Genomic DNA, 23,422 nt, shown 5'->3' on the forward strand with positions numbered 1-23,422 from the left:
TAAGAAGATTGATCTTTGGCAGCCAGAGGCCCAGGGCTGATGGGAATGCAAAAGCCACCAGGAGTGTGAAAGCAGGTCCACATCCTCCTCCCTCCCCCAGCTCTATCTCCAAGTGGAACGTGGTGGGGTGGAGGGAGGTGGATCCCCATCTCTAGTCTGTCCTGCTTAGAGGGGACTGGGGAGAGAGGGGAGGGCTGGCTCCCAGGGAGACAAGCTGGACAGCCAGAGTTGGAGCTCCCCAGCCTGCCCTACTCCTTCTCTAGGTCCTGCTCAGCCTGCTGGAAACATGCCCCTCCCTGGGGTGCACCCCACAATTACAGTCCTGGCCCAGCCCCCAGCCTGCCCCAGTCCTGCCCAGGGAAGTTAAGGATAAGGGCGTAAGGGAGGAGAAGGAGGATGTATGTGTGTGTGTGTGTTTGGGAGGAATTACCCCCTCCATTCTGTTCTTTCCCAGAGGACAAACACATTCCCTCTCTGCTGTATCTCCTTTTAGGTAAACGATTTTTTTAAAGGCTTGATCTCACGCTTCCTTCTTTCACCAGTCGTATGGATTCCTCCTCTCATCACAGCTCTCCTGAAGCTGAGACATAAACTAGGAGCCCGCTACACACAAGCCTGGGCTGCTAGGACACAAGGTGCTACCATAGCCGCCCTATGCCAGGGCACACAGGGAGACAGAAGGTGACACAGCCCTCAGAGCAAGTTACTGTGACCCGGAAGCTTTCCCTCCTCGGCGGTGAGGGGCCCAGTCAGTGGGGCCTCTGGCTCCCAGTGTGTCCTCCTGCTGTTCTGGGCACTGTTCTCCTGGCAAGGCCTTTCCCCGCAGGCTCCAAAGGTGTCCCACACGACACTGAAGCGGCTGGGACGTTGCAGGGCAGTCTAAGGCTGAAGGGAGATTCAAAAGTTGCCAAAGTTCCATCGGGACATAGATGTGACCACAGAGGAAAAAAAGGAGAAATTCTGATTGGGACACCAGCCCCTACCGTGCTCATCTTCCACTGTTGCAGGGCTGGTCTTGCCCTTGAGTCTGAAAGTGTCGCAAAGGACCACAGCCAGCTGGCTGGTCTTGCCAAAACCCTGACAATCAGTTTATAAGAGAAGAAAGCTCCTGTGAGTCGGACTTATCAGGGCTAAGGCCTTCTGTCGTGATTGCTCAGCTCTGGAAGTTTCTGTGCCCAGTGGTCCTCCATCTCTGCCCTCAGGCAAGGGAACTGGCTTGGTTACCCCAGCCACCTGCTCCACCCCAGGCTCTCCCTGGGATGTAGGCTCCACCGGACTTCACTGGAGGTGACGATGCCACTCTGACAGTCCATGGCTGCCACCTCGGCTGTGGAGGCAGAGCTGCAGTTTGACTGGTTAGTCACTAAGAACTGGACTGAGATCATCACACCCATCTTACAGATGGAGAGATGAAGGCAGAGATTCACTTAGAAACCTGAGGTTTAATCCCAGTGGTGCTGCTTCTGCTAAGCGTTCTGAAGCTTTCTGGAAGCAGTTTGCATGTGTGTCCATGAGCATGGAGATGAGAGGTCTGGCAGTGGAGGGGTGAAGGGAGACAGTGGTGTGTCCTGCCTGAGTCCTGGCAGACGTACCTGCTGAGCAAGTGCAGGGCCCACTTCCTCCATACGCCCTGCTCCCTGCTGCTCAATACCTACTCCGGGGTCATCGTCAAGGCCGAGAGGTCCCTCTTGGGGCCAGACAGTGGGCCTTCCCCCGCCAGGCTCAGTGCCGCAGGGAGCAGAGAGGAGGGAGGCCCTGCCTAGAGCATCCTCAGGTGTGCTCCTCGGTGGGAAGGGTCATTGTAGCAGCTGGGTCCCATGGCATGTGCTGAAGAGAGGACTTAAAGCGGACAGAGCCAGGACCATTCTCATCACTGACAAGAAACCCTGACTTCCTGAAAGCCTGTTAGGCCTCGGCAAGGGATAGACTCCCCTGGGAAGCCTCTGCCTCAGCATCCTCTCTGTCACTGGCCACCTCCTGGAGGCCGCAGTTCAGCACGCGCTCCTCCAGACGGGCCATGATATGCTCCAAGCCGAGGGATAGGAAGTAGAGCCGGACAAGGGTGTGGACGAAGTTACTTGCAGCTGGGCTGTAACTGTCCTCTCAGACCACCGTGAAGAGCAGAGGGCTATGCTGGCCAGCCACTGACAGGGGCTCCAGGCTCCAGCAGGTTCTGTGGCCAGGGGCTTAGATTTGGACAGCAGCTTGCCTGGGTCCCAGAGACCACGCATGGGCAGGGGAGCTGCTGCGTCAGCCTCTCTGAGTCCCCTCCAGGGCACGGCACCTCCTCCTCAGTTCCTAGGCTTCTCTGCCACACCCCCACTGGACTGGCCACAGAACACAGGCATCTCTGTTAATTTATGGCAACACTAGGGCTTCTCAGGGACCACCACTCCGGCACAAACAGGCCTGACCAGGCCCATCTGTTTATCTTACATGCTATGGACAGAAAAGCAGACCCACCCCTTCCCCTCTCCTGCCCCCTCTACAACCGGCCCTACCCTGACACACACATGCCACACACATGCGGACACTCTCTCAGTCCACTGTGAAAACAAATCACAGGGGCCAGGAGATGGCTGGACAACAAAGCCATACGACATAAAATCTGGAAAAAGCCTGGTATGGAGAGCTCTCTATTGAACAGAGTCCCAGCGCCGGCTCCGCTCTCCCACCCACTCCAAGGCCTCTTGTCCCCCATTCCTTGGCCTTGGGCCCCGGCTCATTCCACTTCAAGGTCCTCCTTAGTGGCCAATCATCACAGGGGATGGCTGCCTCCACGCTGCCCACTCCAGGGCCTCGAGTCCACTCCGTGGAGAGCCCTGCCCAGCTGTGGCCAGCCCGTGGGCCCCTTGGCCCAGGCATGGCCTGACTTCCCCAGCGGGAAGCGCCTGCTCCAGCTTCAGCCCCCTCCTCATGGCTCCAGCTCCCGGGAAAGGCGGGACAGTTCCCGCTGGTTGTCGATGACCTTCAGCTGCTGGACATACGCCCAGGTGCTGGCTGGGCTCCGGGTGCTCAGGGACTGCTCCGAGCCTGGGGGGGGTGGGGGGGCAGAGCAGTCAGGGAGCGCACAGACACCACTTTGTAGAGTCCATCCCTTCCCCCTCCAAGGAGCAAATCAGCCTTCTTGCCCTCTGCCACCCACCCTGCTGCTTCCTCAAGACTCATGCCCGCCTCCCACTGATCTCTGGTCAGGAGAGCATGTGGCTAAGAGCACAGACTCGGAGAAAAGCAGGTCGCCAAGAAGACATTCAGCATAACACCCCTTTCACTAAGTTCAAAAACAACTACAACTAAAGAATAGTTTCTCGTGACTATACATATATTACATGAGGCATTTTACAGATATACGTGTGTATATGTGTGTATACATACGATAAAGCTATTTTTAAAAAACAAGAAAATAAGTAACTCAAAATTCAGCATAGTGGTTCCTACGGGAGGTGAGGGAAGGGAACAGGAGAGAAGTATGTCATTGTCAACGTGCTCATAGTTGGATTGGGTTCAGAGATGTTCATTATATTATCAGAATAAACACGCGCTGAAATAAAATAAAGGGCCAATGATGAAAGTGTGGTATGAACTGTGGATTATGATTAATTCCATTTCATGCAACTGAGGGCCAATTTAAAAAATGCAGATCTGGAGTAAGACTGCCTGGGTTGCAACTCTATTGCTAACGAGTTATTTCTGAAAGTTATTTCAACGCTCAAGACTGTTTATGCATCTTTAAATTGGGTTAACGTTCCACTTACCTCCCAGAGCTGTCCCCAAGTTATCAGCGTCACATATGCACGTGCCTGTCCGTGCCAGCCATGGCTAACTCATCAGCACCCACCCTGCCCCACTTACATGTGGAAATCCTTGATGCCTGGCTGTCTTCGTGGAGGTGGGAAACTCTGCTTCTGAGTGGTGAGAGAGGCACTGGGTGGGGGGAGAGCAGGGAGTCAGGGAGACAGGGCTAAGCAGCAGCAACAGAGGAGACATTGCTCCTGCCCAAAGGGACCCGTCCTCTCACCGTTGCTGTGGCTTCGGCAGTGGTGTAACATCCGCACGGCTCTGGCCATCATTCTCTGCGGACAAAGCAAGGACGTGAGGCCAGGCCTGAGGGCAGAAGCCTGGCCTGGCCAATGGGGCAGCTGGGAACCTGAGCTCCCTTTGAGCAGGGTTCTCCTAGAGACTAGGAGATTGTGAGAGGTGGGGTCATGTCTGCTTTGCCCCAGCACATGCAGAAGCCCAGCAGGGACCTGGTCATGGAAAGAACAGAGTCCAGGAAGGGCTTAGCGGAAGAGGCCTGGGAGGGGCTCTCATAGAAGGGTGACATAGTTCAGGCTGTCACCCCCCTATGGAGACCAGGCCTTCCAGTATGCAATGGAGTAAGGCAGAGGCTATGTTAAAGTAATTATTCCCATTTCTATAATTAATAACTTTAGACTGTCTCCACCCCTCGCCCCCTTCCAAGGCCATTGTCATATCTCCCAACCCACTCCACTGGCAGACGACTATTCTCCTTGAACTCACCATCTTCTCAAAGTTGATGAGATTCTCCACTAGGGTGTGGTTTCCCTCATGGATGAAGGTCATGTCTGCAAAGAGATGGGTTTTGCTCAAAGCTCCCCAAACTCCTTCCCCTTCCTGCAGCTCAGGAAAGGTAAAGGGCCAATAATGGGAAGCCTCAGGCCTATTCCACCCCCACACTACCGTCTTTCTCTGGCTCCCCTCTGACCTCCTAGAGCAATTTCCATGACTCTCTTAGGCCTCATATCATAGGCCATCTAATGTCACCAATATCAGTTTGCATGTCCTAAGTCTGCTTCTAGCCTGTGGACTCCTAATTCATCTTTGTGCCCCCCAAGGCGTCAGCACATTGGAATCTCTCAGAGAGGCCTAGGTGGACATACAGACAGGTATTGGTATGGAGGGGATGGAGGCCGCAAGGTAAGCACTGGTCCTATTACCTTTGAGAAGAAGGGGCATGAAGGGGATGACAGGTGGGGAGAGCTTGGTGAGGGCCAATCGATACACTCGGTGGTTCCATGAGGGGTCCTAGAAGGGAAGAAGCCACAGTAAGGAAGGGAGGGCCCCCCATACCATAACCCACTATATACTACAACAGAGCCAAATGCTCCACCCCACAGGGAGGGCCGTAAGTCCATCCCCTGGGAGCTCAGCTTCTCCTCAACCCCAGATCTCACCAACGCAGGCTCTGCAGCAGGTGGAAAGGTCATGTGTGAATGTGGCTTCTTGGCTTCTGATTAGCCCCCCAAGGAAACTTCATGGCCATTAAATTAGTCCAGGGGCCCTGAGGTTTCCCCTCTCTCTCTTTCTCTCTCTCTTTCTCTCTCTCTTTCTCTCTCACTCTCTCTCTCTCTCTCTCTCTCTCTCTCTCTCTCTCTCTCTCTCGTAAATTCCTTTGACCCTCTTGAGTCACATGAGGTGAATTTTATTTCTTGATTTTATTTTATTTATTTATTTTTTTTATTTCTTTATGGTGGGCGCAGCTCACAGTGTCCCATGTGGGGATCGAACCAGCAATCTTGGTATTATTAGCACCATGCTCTAACCAAGTGAGCTAACCGGCCACCCCGAATTTTATTTCTTAAGAGCTCCCAGAGTCATACTGATAAAAGCATCTCTGTGTAGGTTCTCTCCTGGACAGTGTCAACCCCTCCTCTTTCCCCTTCCCCCAAAAGTCCTGGGGTCTAAAGTTCAGCTCCTTAACTCTTTCTTCATCTTTTGACCTTGTCTGGCCCACAGGCTTGTCAAGTCTCCCGAGAGGCCACTGACAGGCCCCAGCACAGGATGGGTGCTGGCGCCGGGACCTGTTTCCCGAGTCCTGAGGCAGGTCAGCTGGAGACCAGTGTCCCCCTGATGCTCCCTTTACACCTTAGACCCCAGGCCAGACACCACATGTGTCCTGTCCTGGTTGTCATACAGGACCTCACAGCCACAGCAAACGCAACCCAAACACACACATAATACCTACACATACTGAGGGATATAACACTCTGCACCCCCACCATAATACTAAACACCCAATCTTCACAGGCCAGAAGGAACCAGGCCCTGGCCCAGGGTTGGGAATCCTGGAAATGACCAAAGATAGGTAGAGGGGCCAAGAATCAGGGTTTCTGGAGGGAGAAGCTGAGGCCCACCACTCACCAGCAGCCTCTCAAGGGCCGAGTACAGCTTCCGGACTTTGTGGGGCAGCCGCTGAGAAAGAGAGGCAAATAGAGCCGTCACTGCTCTCGGATGGGAACCCCGTCCCCAACAGGACTCCCAGGAGGGGCATGGGGCCTGACCTCAGGTCTGGGATGAGGAGGCCGTGGCTTCCTTCTCCAGGTCACACCTACCTCCCAGGTGTGGGCCAGGCGGCTGATAGCCGAGTTGCTGAGGCCAAACATCACAGCGAAGAAGGAATTAAGGTTCTTCTGTTCCTTGAGGCTGTGGGCAGAAGACCCAGAGACCCTGAGGGGAAACAGCCACACCCAGAGAGACCCACATCCAGACAAGAGGCAGGCTTGAGGCCTCTGCCGGCAGTGGAGCTGCCTGGATGGCATGGGGAGGCAGAGGTTCCAGAGCAAGGGGAAGCAAGGGCTTAGCAGATTTGGCAATATACAGGGGGTTAAGAAAAAGTGGCCTCAGGACTCTGGCACACATCCCATGAGCCCCCACAAGCACTCACTGTGCTGCCAGCTTAATGAACTTCCTGAGCAGCTGGGCCCGCAGGCCAGGCACGGGGCAGAGACACAGCTCCGTGGCCACCCAGTACTGTAACTCGTTGAAGCGGCGCATGAAGCGCTCCAGGTTGGCGGTGGTGACGTCCCGCAGGTGCTGGGGGCCCAGCACATAGTGGATCAGCTCTACCTGGGTGGGGGAAGAACGAGAGGTCAGTGTGTGTCGGGCGGGGTGCCCCGCCGCCTGCTCTCCTCCCCTCGGCTCTGCTCCCTGCACCTGGTGGATACTGTTGAAGAGGCCCCAGTCATGGACCGTCAGCTGGCCTGCCAGGTCCTTGGCGCTCACCAAGTCCAGCCCGTCGGCGGAGCCCACAGTGGGACCCAGCTGCTCAGGGTGTGGGGTCTGCAGGTGGGAGAGTACTGGTGTCCAAGAAATCCAGGGGAAAGGAGAGTTTGGGGCAGACTCTGTGCTCATCATCAGAAGTGTGTTGGGGGGTGGGCAGGGGTGCTGCAGGGAGTGGAGGGGCCTCTGAAGGATGGCGTTTTCCAAGGAAGCATCTTCCTGACAGCTCCCCAATGCTAGGACCCCGCCTGGTAGGGCTCCTGTCCCCTGGAGAACCCCTAATGAGGGCAATCTTCCTCTTTCTCCTTAAGAACTCCCAACTGGCTCTCCCCCTTCCCCATCCTTTGGAATCCCCCATCAGCTGAGGCCCACCCCTTTTTCTTCCCCCTTAAGGCACAGAAGCAGCCAGAGCCAGGTCCCCCCACACACACACCCCCGTGACCTTCCCTCAGCACCCCCCTACCACCCTCAAAACACAGATGCTCCCTGGGCCCTGGCACCCTGCCTGTTCCTACCAGCTCATGCACTTCCTGTGGGTTGACAACAAAGAGCCGCTCGTTGAGCCCCAGGGATGTGGCCACACCACGGGCATCTGGCTGCAGGCCAATGGCATCTGCAAAGAGAGCAGAGGCTGTGCTAGGTAGGGACCAGGAGAGAGGCCAGAGAGCAGCCAGGGCAGGCTGGAGGCCCTCTCCCAGTGTCAGGGTTAGACGCCTGGGCAGCTGCTCTAAATGCGCAGGTGCACATGCCCACACACCTACACCCGGGGACGCACACCCAAGGAGGACGAAAGGGAATGCTTAGGGACAGGAGCACCTGGGGCAAGGTGGAACCCCCTGAGCCTCAATGTCCTCAGTTGTCAAATGCAGACAATAAGGCGATGCATGGTCCAGTGAAATAATTTATATACACAGTGGCTATAAGTATATGATACATGTAGAAGCTGTATGAAAATTGGGAAATGCCTTACAGAAGTCTCCGTGTTGATTTTCATCAGTTCCTGTGGACTAGGACCGTGTTATTAGCCATGTGTGAGTCCCCAGTCCCTAGACCAGTAGCCTCCAAAGTAAGGTACACAAGACCATCCATGTGTCTAGGAAAAAATATTAGCTCTCCTACTTATGTTTATTTTTCTCATCTGTTTTGCATCTCTATTTTGTGTGCAGCTTTATAAAATTATATAACATTAGGATAGGAGATTATGTATATGACTTATATACAAATACAAAGCAAATATACAAAGCAGGGGATTTGAAATAAAATATCGGTTACTATCAAGGGTGTCAATCAAAACAATTTAGGGATCAGTGCCCGAAACATCGCAGGGCACATAGTAGGGCCTCAATAAATACTGGCTTTGGGCAACCGCAAGTCTCCAGGTGGCCACCAGAGGGCAGTGCTTCCTAGAGCACACATAGGCACAGGTAACCTCATCCTCCCCACGTCCTGAAGGAAGAAGGCTTTGCTTTTCTGCCTCCACTCCTTGCTATTATTCTCTGGATGCCCCTAGTTTCAGTCTACCCTTGGCTCCATCTGTCAGACCTGGGCTGCATCCTTCATGGACAACAGGGGCTTTTAATGTCCCAAGTTCTCCAAAGGCAGGTCTAAATAAGCCTCCTGCTGCCACGTTCTGCGCACTGACTTCATACCAGGTGCCATGTTAAGTGCTTTACACATGGCATCTCATTTAATAGCCACAGCGGTCCTGTGTGATAGGTTCGCTCATAGTGCTCATTTGACAGACAAGGAAACGAAGGCGCAGAGAGGTTAAACAACTTGCCCAGGATTACACAGCTGGTTATGAGTGGATCTCGGATTCCAACCCAGGACTGGGAGTCCACCGTCTATGTTCTTAACCACCAAGCTGCTCTATGTTACCTGCCATGGCACCTTTAGCTCCTAACTCATTACTGGCCCATAGCTAACCCTCAACTATGTTTGCTGACTGACCAAATGAACGAAGACTACTCCGATTCCAGGCTAGCTACACTCTCACTGTGGGAGCTTGGGAAAATTGCTTAATCCCATTGCGCTTTGGTTTCCTTGTCTGAAAATAGGATAAAAGTACCTATCTCATATGATTGTTATTAGGAGCAAATGAGTATGCAAGCGTGATAATAATAGCAGCAGCTAATACCTCCGGAGTGCTATGTGCCAGACATCATTCTAAACACTTCTACAGATGAGCTCACTTAGTCCTCACAATTCCTCTGTGAGGCAGGTACTCTTATCATCCCCATTTTGCAGATGAAAAAACAGAGCAGGGGGCGATGAAGTCTCCTATCCAAGGACATACAGATGTGGGCTAAAGGGCTGGGGTCAAAGGCAGGCAGCAGGCCCCAGAGTTCATGCTGTGAATCATGACCTATAAAGCACTTTGAAGAAGCCTTATCAACCTTCCATAAATGTTAGCCATCATTCCCACTGATGGAGATGATAGAGATGGTAATGATCCTCATTTAGGGGATGTGGGCATGGCTCTGAGGGGACCTCCTCCCTTGGGGCCACCCTACCCAGAGACACAACTCACCGCCCGCAGAGTTGACCTTCACGAGCACCTGCCCCTTGGTCCAGCCATCCTTCTGGGCCAATGCTGCCATCACTTCTCTCACTGAGGCTGTCACCGGTAGCTGCAGGGTCAGCACTGAGTGGTCTGGCCGGCAGATGTCATAGGGGACTGGAGAGGAAGACCGGGTGGAGCTGAGGGGAGAGGCTGCTTGGTCTCCCTACCCCAGGAAGAAGAGGGCGGCAAGCAGTGGGAAAGGTCCCAAGGATGGACAAGGGCGCTAACGGTGGGCAGCCTGCAGAACAAGTGGGAGGCTCTGAGCCGAGAGGGGGCTGGCAGGCCTGGAACTGAGGCTCCAGGGAGTACAGCATGCTATCCTCAGCCAGGCACAGCGCAGTCAAGGGTGATAACAGCAGAGTGCAGGTTATGCCCTGGCTGGCTCAGACCAACCTTTGTCCCCAACTCGGATGGCACAGTTGCTGCTGGGGAGGGCCTCGTCCTGGCCAGGGAGCCAAACAGGCATGTTCCGGGCCTGAGAGAAAGAGAAAGTAAGGCCCAGAAGACAGAAGAGAGCATGTGGGGGGAGGGGGGGCGCCTTTGTCACCGGGAGCATGGGACCCACACAGCATGCACACCACCGGCAGGCTCTGCTTGCTGCATGAACCTGAGCCAGGTTAAGACACCGGTGACTGAGGCTTCAGAAGAGACAGAGCAGGGCTAAGAACGAGTATGGGACCCTCCATGTGTGTGTCACCCCCTCTGCCAAATAGACCTAGAGCTGTTCTAATATGAACACACCTCAGCTGTTGACCCTGGTTTTATTTTCCTTTTCCTCCCTCAGCTACCATATGCTAGTTTGCTATTTACTATATGCCAGGCTAGGTACATGCTTATTCTAAGTATCTAAATATTTATAATAGCCCTTTGACAATTCAGAGCAGACACCTTCATCTGAGGAGAGGTATTCCCACAGCCATTTTCCAACCTGTGAAGAAAAAGAGAAGGGAGGTGAGACTGGAGGCCCGAGACCCCTGTGGGCAGGAGTCACAGGGTCAGGGGCAGGGAGGAGTCCAGGGCTCTGGATCCCATCCGCCCTCACTCGAGGCTCAGACTTTCACAGATTTGGTGAACATCACTTAGACAGGGGCAACACTGGTGCTGAAACTGGGACCCTGGATTCTGTGATTTGCCCAGCAGGGGAAGAAAACAAGAGTAGTAGGAGGAAATGGACTTGGGTGTCAGATGGAGCAGGTGCTGGTTCAGATGAGCTCTCCCCGGCCCTCAGCTGCCCCCATGGGAATGTCTGGGAGGAGGAAGGTAGACTAGGAAATTCACCAGGTGGGGCCAGCAGGAACTGGCACCAATGTGGCTGGGTAATAAATATGTGCAGAATGGAGGAAGTGAGAACAGCAGGTGCACCTGGAATAGGAGAATGACACACAAATGACTGTGTGATGTGTGAGAATGGCTGAGCGCATGACGTGAGGGTGAACAGCAAGGTGGCTGGTGAGAACAGTCAATTGAAACAAGCAGGACTGGACAAATAAGCAACCACAGCCAACACTCGCATGACACGCACGGTGCACAGGGCACTGTCTGTGCTCGGAAGGTGCAGTAACTCATCCCATCCACTCAAGGAGGCAGGTGCTCTCCCACTTTACAGACAATAGCCCACAGCCCTGAGGTGGGTGCCGGTAACATGCAGGGTGGCAGGGCAATAAGTGGTGCAGCCTGGATTTAAAGCCACGTGTCTGTGGAAATGTAATGGCTGTATGTGATGTCAGAGGGGTAGTAGAAGGGGGGAGAGGGTTATCACTGTGTGAGGGGTATAAATGATAAATGTCTAACTATTACATTGTTTTGTACATCTGACACTAATGAGAAAAAAAATGAAAACAAATAAATAATAAAGCCACGTGTCTGAGTCTACTGCCTGAGGCACTGCCAGTCCCACATATGACACATTAACTAAAAGCCAAAGCGTCACCTGTGGTGTCGCCGCCTCTCCGGCCACTGCTCCCGGAGCAGGTTGCTGAGCCGGGCATCCCTGCTCACCAGGTCTGAGAGTTTCTAGGAGGAGCCAAGATGCACTGAGATGCTGTCCACCCAGGCAGCCCAGTCCAGTCCTGCCCCACTCCCAGGTACCTGAAGAAAGCTGGTGGCCACAGGGTCAGTGTGGAGCATGGGGCCATACAGAGCCACCCACTGGCTGACCAGCCGCAGGATCTGCTGCCTCTTGTTGCAGATGTAGGTGCTGTGCTCCTGCTCGCTGCCTCCCGCGGGCTCCACGTGGAAGGTGGGCACCAGTCAAGGGAACCACAAGGTCCAACAGGGCTACCCACCACACCCTGGGTAAAGGAGGGGCAGGATACCCAGGGCCCGCTGCCAAGTTGGGCCTGGCATGAGGCTGGTGCTTTGGAGGGTTTGACACAGCCATGCTATGATCAATTCCTTCTTCCCGCTCTACACACCATCCTAGTTATCCTGAGGCTGGAAGGATATTGGTGCAGGAGGGCAGCACAGAGCTGGGCACTGGGCATGAAGACACTGTGGGTCAGGAGGAAGTCGCTGAGGAATGTCTCTGTAGGGCAGGGATGTGGCGACAGGCGGGGCTTCAGAGGTCAAGTCCACTGAGCACAGGTAGGCACAGCTGGGGCGTCCATCCCCTAATCCCACCACGGGCAAGGTACCAGCAAGGCCCAGCCCCCATGACTGTGACCCCACCCAAGCCAATAGCATAGGAATGAGGACTTCCTGCCGACGGGCCCCACAGACCAATCCAGCACCCAGTGAGGTCAGATGCAGATGTCTCGCCCTCTCCCAGGCTGCGCTTGACCACCCAATGAGTCAGAGAGCAGGCAGGGTGTCTCCTGCCCTTACCTGTTGGGTCATGAGCACTGGAATCAGGCCTCATGGCCTCCAACAGCAGTTCTAGGATCTTCTCTGGGGTGCCAGACATCACCGTATACCTAGCAGAGATGGCCAATCCATGCACTTGTGCCCATACTGCCCCTCCCACAGCCAGAGCAGACATCAATAATCAATCATATCACCCTTCCCTATTTGCCAGCCCTGCCCGACCTTACGGTAGAGGGGAGGCTGGCTCAGGAAATACATCTTAATCCCTGGATGCCTCCCCACCTCCAGGAGGCCTGCGGGCAGGGGTATGACGCAGGGGAAGGCAATAAAGCCTGGGAAATGGAAGGAGAGAAGGTAGAGAGGGAGCATGGCGGGTACGTTACCGGTTCCTGCCTGGGGTGGGCGGGCGAGAAGGGCCAGCGCCCTGAAAGGTTCTCTCCAGCACCAATACCACTTTGCCATGTTCCTCCAGCCTCATGGTCTTTGCTTCCACATCCTGGAGAACAAGCCACACTTGGTGCTCAGCACACACCACAACTCCTTTCCCCATTCTAGGGTCTCTCCCTCCGCCTCCCCCATTCCAGACCCTGAGCCCTCAAGGACCCTCAGCCCTTCTCCCACCCCACTCAATGCCCACAGCTTGGATCTGTCTCTACCCCCACCCGTGCCCATCACGAAGCCTGAGCCCCTCTTCCAACCCATGCCTCCCTGGCTTCCCTCCATGGAGCCCAGTCTTCATTCCATTGCCCCCTTGCACCCTAGGCTCTTACCCCTCTGTAGCCCCACCCCCTGGTCTCCCACACCGAGCTGCGGTTCATGGAGCTCCCTGAACCTCCTTAGCCCGTATGGACCTCCCCACACAGCCCGGGCTATGCTCCCACCTCCAGCCATCACCTCTGAGCTTCTCCATCTCCTCTCTCTTCCCGCTCCTCACTGGCTCTCTCTGGCCCCTCCTCTTGCCTCACACCACTTCTCCAAAGTGTCCTCGCCATGTCCCCTGCCCTTCCCACCCCCAGCAATGGCACCTTAATGATACGGTTGAAGTCCTGCTTGTCCACACGGAGAAAATGACAGTTGTCTTCTCGCAGGATGATGGTGGCCGCCCGGGGTGCATCGTTCACCAGAGCTAGCTGTCCAAAGTCATCGCCCTCGTGCAGGGTGGTCACCAGCCCCTATATCCAGGCCTTAGTCACGGCTCACCCACTCCCCAGCCCTCGTGAAACAGAACCACGGTGGGGAGAGCACCAAGGCGGGGGAAGGCCTGGGAGATCAGCAGCCTCGGGTCCACAAAGGTATGAGGGCATGGACCAGGGAGCAGGTACAACCCAGGGGAAGGGAGAACTCACCTTGCCATGAGTCACCACGTTGACAGATCCCTTCCAGATAATGTACCACGAGGTGCCCTTATCCCCCTGGCTGAACACTGAGAGAAGCACAGATCAGACCTGTCCTCAGCACCTACCACTTCTTCTCTGTGCCCTCCACCCATGCCCAGGCCCCTGGTGCCAGGCTTCCTGTCAAATGTCTGACTTACACACAGTCCCCGCCTTGCTGTGTGGTTCAAAGAGCAGCACTGCCGCTAATTCCCGCTTCACCTGCAGGGCAGGGAGAGGAGGGTCCGTGGTCAAGTCCAGGGGCAGAGGGCCAGGTTAAGGGTGAGGGGCTAGGGCCCAAAGACATGAGTGCTCAGGGGCAGAGATGTGGCTAGGTCAAATGGCCTGGGATTCAACGGGAGGTAAAGTGCTAAGAGAGACAGGGGGATTTTCAGACAAGGATGCTGGGGACAGGAAATTAGATGGAAATTTCCAAGCCATAGCTGGAAGGGGAGGGAAGTGCCTTGTGGCCCAGTGCTCGGAACTCCTCAGTCACAGGAAGAGGAGGCTTCTGGGGAAAGGGACAGTGGGGGGGTCTGTGGACTGACCGAGTTGGAGAGGTGGGCCACAGCCTTGATGTGCAGCAGCTCCTCAAAGATGAGGTCCAGCTCCTCGTCTGTGCGCTGCCCCGGGCTGCAGGCACAGGAGGACCAGGGAGCAAAGGATGAATGACGGGCCTGAGGCCAGGGCCAGGGTCCACTTCACCCATCAAGCATAGGCCTGGGGTCAGCTGGTGGCTCAGCAAGACTGTCATCATGAACAGGTCAGCCTTTCCCCAGCGCACACTATGTGCCAGACGGGACCGAGCGCTTCACACGCGTCATTTCAGCCCGCCCTCACAACAACCCCGTGACGTGGGTATTCTATCCTCCTTTGACAGAAGAGGAAGCTGGCACGGAGAGTTCCAAGGTTACCCCACGAGTAGCCAGTGGAACCGGAATTTGAACCCAGATCTGCCTGCAACCTCCAAAGGCCACCTTCTTTCAGACATTGCTGCCCTTCAGAGTGGGAAGGGTCTTAGAAGGCCGTGCGCCCCACACCCTCAGTCACAGAGGAAGAAACAGTTTTAGTGGTGGGAAGGAGGGCTCAGATCACACAGCAATTCCGTGGCAGAATGCAGACCAGAGTTCAGGCCTCTGGTCCAGCCAGGGTCCTTTCCCTCAACAAGAAGTAAGGGATCCCCCTGGAGAAGAAACTGAGAAGTTATGGATTCTGGGAGCCATGTGGGACACGGGGTTGCAGGGTACAGGGTGCTGACTCACGGCTTTCGAAGTGCCACAGTGAGCAGGGCATCAGGCCCCCGCTGGGAGAGCAGAGCCATGGCCTCAACCAACTCCTCCTCCAGCTCATGGACTCTCGCAAGCTCTGACTCCGACCCGGGGAAGCGGTAGAATTGCGTATCTCGGTCCTGGAATGTCCAGTCGTGTTTCACTGGGGGGCAGAGGCCCAGGCATGGCGGAGGAGAGGAAATTGAGGCTGTGTGGGTATGAGGCCCCACTGTGATGCCCACCCCTCCTCACCCCCAGATGCCTGCTCCCCAAGACTGCCCAGCCCTGGGTGCCCCACCCTGGGCTCAGGCTCACCATGGCAGAGGGCAACTTCATCTAGCAGCACCTGGCAGATTCCCACAGCTTGGCTCCGGGAATGGACCCCAAGTCCCAGACCCAAGATTGCATCCACCAGTTCTCGGCCAGAGCAGCATTGCCTATAGGAGGGAACAGTGAAAAAGGAGAGTCAAATGGCAGGGGGGGAGAGAGGAGAGGGAAGAATTCTCCATCTGAAAGGCACTTTCCTAGGCCCAGCTCCAGTAAGATAGAAGCAAGGCCGGGCACACGTGCCTGGAGTAGAATAAAAGAAAGAGAAGACAGAGGGGCTGGGCGAGGAGACAGGCAAGGCCTCCACTCACCGGTAGAGCCTAAGGTGGTACTTTCGGTCTCGGATGAGGTTTGGACAGGTGGCCAGGAGATGTCGATGCAGCTGCTTTCCAGCCCTGAGCACCCGCTCCGTGGATGCCTGGGGGGTGAGGGAGGCACAGCTGGCTCAGGCCCTGACCCCTGGCCATGCTGCCCCCCACCCCCGCTCCACCCTCGGGCTTGTACCTGCTCCAGGCTCACACTGAAATCCAGAGACTCCTCACTGTTGGTGAGTGGTGTCTGAGGGCAGTGGGGAGAATCTACACGTTAGTGCTGGGCCTCCAAATCCAGCTCCCGGACCCCACCCCTCCCTCATCATTCCTACCCCTTGCCCACTTCCCGACTCCAAATACATCCATTTAGTTATTCATTCACCAAATACAGTAGTACCTCCCTTATCTGAAAATATTACATGGAAAATTCCGGAAATAAACAATTCATAATTTTTAAATTGCGCGCCACTCTGAGCAGTGTGATGAAATCTTGCGCTGTCCCCTGGGACATGAGTCATCCCTTTGTCCAGTATCCATGCTGTATACGCTTATACGCCGCCCAGCCATTAGTCACTTATTAGACATCTCAGTTGACAGATCCACTATCCCAGAGTTCGTGTTCACATAACCCTTATTTTACTTAATAATGGCCCCAAAGCACAAGAACAGTGATGCTGGAGATTCAGATATACTGAAGAGAAGCCACGAGGCTTCCTTTAAGTCAAAAGGTATATATAGGTTGGTCCGAAGGTAGTGAGTTATCTCAATTGATAAAAAAATAAAGTATGTATATACGTATGTATGTATGTATGTATAGGAAAAAATGTAGTATGCACGTATATAGGGTTCAGAACTGCCCACGGTTTCAGGCATCCACTGGGGGTCTTACAAAATATCCCCCATGGATAAGGGGGGACAACTGTAAACAAATGCTCACTGAGCACCCCGTGTGCCCAGCGTCACCTCTCCCCCACCCTGCTGCCCTACCACCAGACCTCTGTCTTCCTTCCAGACGCAAGCATTGCATCCCCACAGCTGAGAATCCCCAGCTCGCCCTACTGCTTACCCAGGGCCCAGGTAAACCACCTGGAAGAGCATGAGGAAATGAGATAAGAAGGCCTGTGAGAGGTCAGGAAGTGAGTGGCTGGAACTCTTGCTCCTGGGCCGGGGTCTGTCCCCAGCCACAGGGCCGTGGGCAAGCCTCCTGCCCTGTGTGACCCTCAATGCAGCCTAGTATTAACAGAAACCTTGGAGCCAGACTCCTGGATTCAGATCTCTGCTCCTCCATCCATTATACGAGCCATATGACCCCAAATATGTGATTTAATCTCTTCCTGCCTCAGCTTCCTTGTCTGTAAAATCTGTAAAACACTCATAGTACCAATTCAGGCTTTTGGAAGGATTATGTGAGTTAATACACGTTGAATGTTCAAAGCACTGCCTAGCAGATAGTTGTGTGTGTGTACATGTTACCTATCATTACTCATCTGTGAAACAAAGGGCGGCTGCTTGCTGGAAGGCCCCTTTCCTCTCTGAAATGCTGCTGCTAGTTCATAATACTGTAAGAATGAGTAAGGCTTGGTGGCACACAGGACGGACTCCAGAAGACAGGGTTTATGTGGAAACATTGGTTAGCAATATTTCCTGCCCTTGGTATCAATCGAGCCATCCAGGACTCCCCAGCCTATCGGCCAGGAAGCCCCTACCAACCCTTCTTTTCCTGCCACCCGAGAACTGGAATTTGTGGACATCTCTGGATAGGATGCTCGACCCTCTAAGAGCCCCTACCCGAGGCAGTGGACTTCGCAGTTTACAAAGCACGACCATCTCTGTGATTCCCTCTGATCCTATATCATATTAAATAGGATCAGATGTGAACTACACAGCGTAGGTATTATCTGTCCTCTGTTTTCTGAGGAAACAAAACTTGAGGCAACTCAGGTAACCCCCACGTAACTCAGTCACACATACTTGGGACACGCAGATGGCCATGGATAAACTCGAGCTCCTCCCAGGAGTGCTCATATTCTTGGTCTCACTCCATCCGCCACACCTGCCCCTTTTCCTCTCCCTTCTCCCTTCTTCTCGCCAGCACTCTCTCTCCTGCTTTCCCATCTGCACTCAGGTCCCTGAAAAGGACCCGGCTGGGAAACTGGGGACATCCAGGCATGGGGCCAGAACCCCCTCCCTGGTCCTGGCATCTTCTACTGTGTACCAGGCAAAGGCCTGAGGTCTGGCAAGTATAGGCTCCTGGCCCAGCACTGGGCGGAAGTCACTAGGTGTCCCCAGGGTATCCCTGCCCGGGTCATGGGGCCCAGCCTAGTGCCAGACACAGAGCCCTGAAGACTTAGCAACAGGAAATGAGGAGGAGAAGGAGGAGGAGCCGAGGAAGGAGGAAGGGCAGGAATGCTACCCAGCCAGCCCCCTGAATTGGAACAAACAGTGCCGAGTGCTAATGACTTGTTGTTGTTCATGTCAAAATGCCCAGGTGGCCCCAGTCCCTGCCCCAGCTCCCACTGCTGCCCACAACCCAGGTTCCAGCACTCGCTCCCTTCCTGGTATTATTCTGACCCTGGAGGGCACATCAGGAGGGGAGGTGCCAGGTCATGTGGCCAGGCTGGTCACAACCCAGATCCCAAATCCACAGGCCTTGCTTAAACCATTTCCTGTCCTGCCCCAGGGGATGAGCACGAGGCTCAGAGGCTGGGGGCTCTGGCCCATCAGAGCTAAGGGACATGAAGGCAGCCCTCTCATTGTGCCAAGGAAAGCAGGTGCCCAGAGATGAAGCAACTTACCCAAAGTCACACACTGCTAGAAATGGAAGATCCTACTAAATAACTGCTACCAAGGCTGACCCTGTAAGTCAGTGTTTGTCTCCTATTTCGCACCGGAGAGGAGGTTCAGAGGTTATATAACCTGCCCTGAGAGCTGGTGAGTAAGAGCCCCAGGATTCACTCCATGCCCGTCTGATTTGAAAGCCCACATTCTTAGCCACTCTGCCCTGCCATCTCCATGGCACCTACCTCGTGTCTCCCTCACTGTGCCACGGAAGCGGAGATAGTAGAGGTATCCTGCCCTCAGGAATGTGTCATGGGCAAGTCAGCTCGGAAAACACTGGGTTAAATGAAGTTCAATAGGTTTATTATCATAGCCCCTCTGGGCCCCTACCATGCTCCTGTGTACTAGGAACCTCCTAGGATCAGGGTGGGGGTACTATTCAGGGTCAGTGGTCAAGTGTGTGGGCTCTGGAGCTGGAGGCCTGGGTTTAAATCCTTGTTCTCCCATTACCAGCTGGTTGTGTGACCTTGGGCCACTTATCAACCTCTCTGTGCTTCAGATTCCTCAACTGTAAAATGGTGTGGTTATAACAGTACCGACCCATAGAGTTATTATGAAGATCAAATGAGTTAATACTAGAAAGTGCCTGGCTTGTCGTAACTGCTTTGTAAATGTTAAAGAAATGTACCTTGGCTGACCCTGTCCCTGATCTGATGACCCTGAGTGTCCATTAAGGGATTCTCAGTGGGAAAGAAATAGCTGGGATGGGTCGGGCTGGAGGTCCTCACCCACTTCCTCCTCTCATGCCTGGACAGGAAGGACTCAAGTTGGAAGAGAAGGTCCTAGCTAGCTCCCCTGGCACCTGTGCCATGGCCTGCCGCACCCTCCCTCCCCGTCACTGTCAGAGCCCCACTGGCAGGTAGACACAGAGCCAAGGAGCCGCGTGGGGACCTGTCAGACCAGTTCCTTTAGGCCATGGCTAGGGTCTCAGGCCCAGGCTGTGCTGTGCATGGTGGGACAGGGAAAGGATGCAGGGGGTAGGGTGATGCTTTGCGGTGTCAATGTTACAATCTACAGCATGAGAAAGGATACCATGGGCTTGGACTCCTCAGCCAGATTACCCGGGACCAAAGTCCAGCTTTGTCCCTTATAACAGCTATGTAACCCTGGACCTGTCACTTAGCCTCTCTGTGCCTCTGTTTTCTCATTTCTACGATGAGATGATGACATTAACACCTGCCTCACAGAGCTGTTGTGAGAGCATTCGATAGGACAAAGGTAAAGCTCTTATAATAGTGCCTGGGACATAAGTACTAGATAACTTAGCTACTACCATTATTTGGACAAGTTAGATGAAAGCATGTTTTCTGAGTTAGAGCATAGAGATACCACCCCCAAAACAATCACTCAAAGAGAAGCATCCACGGTTCTCTGAGTTCGTGAGACCCACCAGCGGTCACCCAGATGTTGCCCCCACCTCTAGACAGATTGATCCCTCTGTTCGCCCCCAGACACCAGGCAATCTCCTCTCCCCCTCATGTTTTCCAGAAGAGATGTTCTTCCATCCCATTCCCGCGTCACCTTTGCCAGAGTTGGTAAGTCCTTCCTATATCTAACCTCAGGCCCTCCTGCTGTAACCTGCTTTCATTTTCACTTGTCCTGGTCTAGTAGGAACAGAAAGTGCTCTCTTCAGGCCTCAGGAGGTTGATGGGTTTCCCCCTTGGTTTTCTAAGAGGCAGGCTTGACCTGCATAACTCCCAGCACTGTCCTCCTAGGACGCTGGACTCCACCCCCTCTCAACATCCACCCTTCACCCTACTTATGCATATTCCCTGCCAAGCACTTGTCCCTCATGTGAGCTCTTCATGGGCCTGCAGCTTTACAGGTACCCAGAACCTCTTAAACATAGAAGCAATGGGCTGAAGCCACCCCACCCTCACTCCCCAGAGCTGGTCATTAGGAGAGGGTGTGTCCCCTGCCCCTAGCCCTAAATATCTAAGTTCCTTCTAATCACTAATCTCCACTTGCCCCCCTACTTAGCAGGGGAGGGGCCTTGTTTCTGTGCCTTTGACCCCATTTACACTCCAGCAACCCTCACCCCCACCCTTCCGGCCTCCCCAAGCACACCAGCCCTTCCATTCTGGGAGGTCTGGGGAGTCAGGAGACAGCCTGGCGGCCTCATCCACCTCCCCCCCCAAGATTTGGTCCCAGAGGATCCTCTAGTGACCTCATTGTCCTGGCACCTGACCTTCCCCCCACTCCCCACCTTGCCTCTACAAGCTGGGAAGGGGACAGGAAATGCACAAGTAATTATAGCCTGAGAGGGAAGGAGGGAGGGAGTGTTCCAGCCCACTGGCTCCAAGCAGTAGCTACTGCCAGTGAGTGATTCGGAGGGGGGTGGTGGGGACAGCCCAGAAGTGACCAGCTCCCCTGTCCCCTCCAGAGCTTCATCTTGAGCATCACCCAGGCCCAAAAGGCCTCTTATCAGGAAGACCCTGGCAGGGAGGGGTTGGGGGACTGCCACCTAGATTATCCTCTCAAATCTGATTACGAGGAGGACCCCCTCATGTTGGCTGGGCTCAGTTCTCTCAGGTTCATGTTTTGGTAAATATAAATGGTGGTTGCGAGAGGTAGGAGGAAGGAGGCAGAAGGTGGTGGTCATTCTACTCAGTGAGTGAGCTCTCCCAAGTCTGTCCTGCTTTCCCTCCATCCCTCCACCCCTTTACCCAAGTAGCCCCCCACACACAGATGGGCACACATAAGACACACACTGAATCTCAGGTGCAGAAACTGTAAGTCTGGGTGCTTGGAGAAAGCATCTCTGCTGACTTGGATCTGCAACTATTATCCTGTACCCCACCCCACCATTCCCCCCTCTCCTGCTCTCTCTTTCATCCTTGCAGCTCCAGAGGTGTTCTTCACCGGCAAGGGGAGCTCTGGTCATCTTAGATTCTCCAAACTTCCCAGAATCCTTCCCTGAGTCCCCCCAAAGCCAGATGCCAAGCAGTGTTCACATGATCACCTCACCCCAAGATCAAAAAGCAGAATTCATGCAGTTAAATAAGAACGTTGCCACGGTGATGTATCGGGAACAGTAACCAAGCTTATCTCACCCCCCACTTGACCTGGCCCCCAGTATTTCACGCATGCCTCCTACCACCCTGGAGCGCACACAAGCACCTAACTCAAGGCACACAGAGGTGATGGAGAAATGACAAATCCCTTGCCTCTTCCCCAGTGCCTGAATGGGGGCACTTGGGCACAACATGCACACAGACACATAGTGCAGCTGTGTGAGCCACCCACACACACTGCAGCCGAGCTGCCTGACCCACTGTCCACCAGGCAGTACGCCCCCAGAGCAAGCTGGGCCACCAGCAGCATGCCCACACTCCCAATCCAGGCCCCGCTCCAACCCTGGTCCTTGGCCTGGGCAAGCGATGGGCACTCACCCAGCGAAGCCCCTGGATGCGGCTGGGCCGCTGGTGCTCCAGCAGCAGCTGGTAGGAGCAGCTTCGGGGCCGGTACATCCTCCTCAGCACCATGTTGAGCAGCGTCCCCTCCGGTACCACGTCCGGAAGGCCTCCCACCTGTGGTGCTTCCAGAGCTGGGCTGTCTTCTACAGTCAGGCCCACCTGCCAGCGGCTCTCACCTGGCCAGCCCACCTGTGACGTGGGAAGGAAGGCGGACAACCATGGGGCTAGGGCAGCTGGACCAGGGCACAACTACCCCAGGCAGCACCACTTCCTCAGAGTCCTCTGGACTGGTCTGGCCGAGGTGCTGCAACCCTGCCAGGAGCCGGGGGAGGGACAGGAAGACCTTCACTGGGGCCTGCCGGTCTGGCGCACTTAGGGGTCTCCAGCTGGCGGGAGATCGGGCCCTCCTTCCCGGTCTTCTTTGGACTTCTGCCCCACCCCGCTGCCCAGGTCCCAGCGAGGACCTCCACCATCTCCCAGTCTGAGGATATGGACTCACTGGATCCCCCAGAAATGCAGCTTCAGCTCAAACCCTTCTCCCCTCCTCCCTCACCCCTGACCAACCCTCTCTCTCCCACCCAAACTCCCCACCGTGTCAGCTTCCTCTCCTGCCCCTCCTCGCCCCTGCCCCCCTTACTCACCTTCATGTTCCTTCTCCAGCTCGCCTAGTCGTTCAGGCTCTAGCAAAAGCCTGGGGGGACCCCCAGCGAGCCCCGATCAGCTCCAATAAAGGGATCCTGGAGGGGTGCGGGCTCTAAGTCCCAGGCGCAGTGACCAGGGCCAATTCCTAGCTGGCCCGGCTGCCAGAGCAGCCAGAAGCAGGGCTGGGCGGAGAGGCTCCTCTTGGGTGGACAGAGGGCTGGGGGGGAGTCCCCCCCACCAGCGACCAGGAGCCCCGATCCTTCGCCTCTGTCCCAGACGAAAGAGCCAGCTGGCACGGGGCACTGAAGCGAGGCTGCCGCTGGCACCGGTCCGAGCGGGAGCTGTCACACCCCCTGAGCCGCCCGCCCCCTTCCCCTTCCCGGACCCGCTGAAGGGGCGGAGAGGAGGCGCTCTGCCTTCGTGGTCCGGGAGCGCGTAGCGCAGGGGACTTGCAGGGGTAGAGTCGGGACTCCAGAGTAAACAGAGCGGGCACGAGCCGGAGCCCTGAGAAAACCCAGGGCCCAGGAGCAGCCCTGGGATGTGTGCCGGGGCTGCAGGACCGGGGTGTCCGGGTAGGGGCAGTGAGTGGCTGCACCCGCCGCCACGTGGCCAGGAGGAGAAATGCAAACAAGGAAACGCGGGAAGGGGGAGGGGGGTGAGTCATTGTGACCCCACCCGGGAGGGAAATCCGGGCTGGGGCCGCTTCCCGGCCGGGGGCGTCTCCCTCTTGTTTCGGTTCAGGGTCTCGAGTAGCCCGGGGGAGGGATTGGGCTGCTTTCCCGTGGGGAATCCCACTGCCCAGCCTCCCACCGCTGCGCTCCCGTACGCACATCCCATCCCCCCACTCCCTGCCCTACACACA

At 55.2% G+C, this 23,422-nt stretch overlaps 1 protein-coding gene across 5 annotated transcripts; it reads right to left on the bottom strand.

Moving 5' to 3' along the window:
* Positions 1 to 1,424: 1,424 nt before the first annotated feature.
* RAPGEF3 (Rap guanine nucleotide exchange factor 3) lies at positions 1,425 to 23,130 on the bottom strand. Of its 5 annotated transcripts, none has more exons than XM_081060355.1 (28): positions 22,560 to 23,130; positions 21,895 to 22,107; positions 15,858 to 15,911; positions 15,665 to 15,771; positions 15,342 to 15,463; positions 15,021 to 15,189; positions 14,307 to 14,391; positions 13,920 to 13,980; positions 13,732 to 13,808; positions 13,411 to 13,557; positions 12,769 to 12,881; positions 12,407 to 12,495; positions 12,029 to 12,107; positions 11,672 to 11,822; positions 11,514 to 11,596; positions 10,472 to 10,511; positions 9,977 to 10,058; positions 9,551 to 9,697; positions 7,536 to 7,633; positions 6,955 to 7,080; positions 6,686 to 6,867; positions 6,354 to 6,444; positions 6,163 to 6,213; positions 4,959 to 5,046; positions 4,522 to 4,586; positions 4,019 to 4,073; positions 3,853 to 3,924; positions 1,425 to 3,033 (listed from the first exon to the last, which is right to left on the bottom strand). In XM_081060355.1, exons 1-28 carry the CDS (start codon positions 22,563 to 22,565, stop codon positions 2,915 to 2,917), a joined length of 2,772 nt encoding a protein of 923 aa, XP_080916481.1. In that variant the 5' UTR covers positions 22,566 to 23,130; the 3' UTR covers positions 1,425 to 2,914. The 5 variants fall into 5 exon arrangements, with proteins under 5 accessions (XP_080916481.1, XP_080916485.1, XP_080916484.1 ...); XM_081060359.1 differs by having other exon boundaries at positions 15,021 to 15,166; positions 22,560 to 22,838; XM_081060358.1 differs by lacking the exon at positions 22,560 to 23,130 and adding an exon at positions 22,418 to 22,469.
* Between the last annotated feature and the right edge of the window lie 292 nt (positions 23,131 to 23,422).

The sequence above is a fragment of the Rhinolophus hipposideros genome (assembly GCF_964194185.1).
Source record: "Rhinolophus hipposideros genome assembly, chromosome: 9".
Lineage (NCBI taxonomy): Eukaryota > Metazoa > Chordata > Mammalia > Chiroptera > Rhinolophidae > Rhinolophus > Rhinolophus hipposideros.

What these genes read in the sequence shown, in the direction of transcription:
- RAPGEF3 (XM_081060355.1), bottom strand. An exon ending in CAGCAAGGCGGGGACTGTGT is followed by an intron (nt 13,809 to 13,919) that starts GTAAGTCAGACA and finishes TGCTTCTCTCAG; the next exon opens with TGTTCAGCCAGGGGGATAAG. An exon ending in CGGCCCTTGAGAGGCTGCTG is followed by an intron (nt 5,047 to 6,162) that starts GTGAGTGGTGGG and finishes CTTCCCTTCTAG; the next exon opens with GACCCCTCATGGAACCACCG.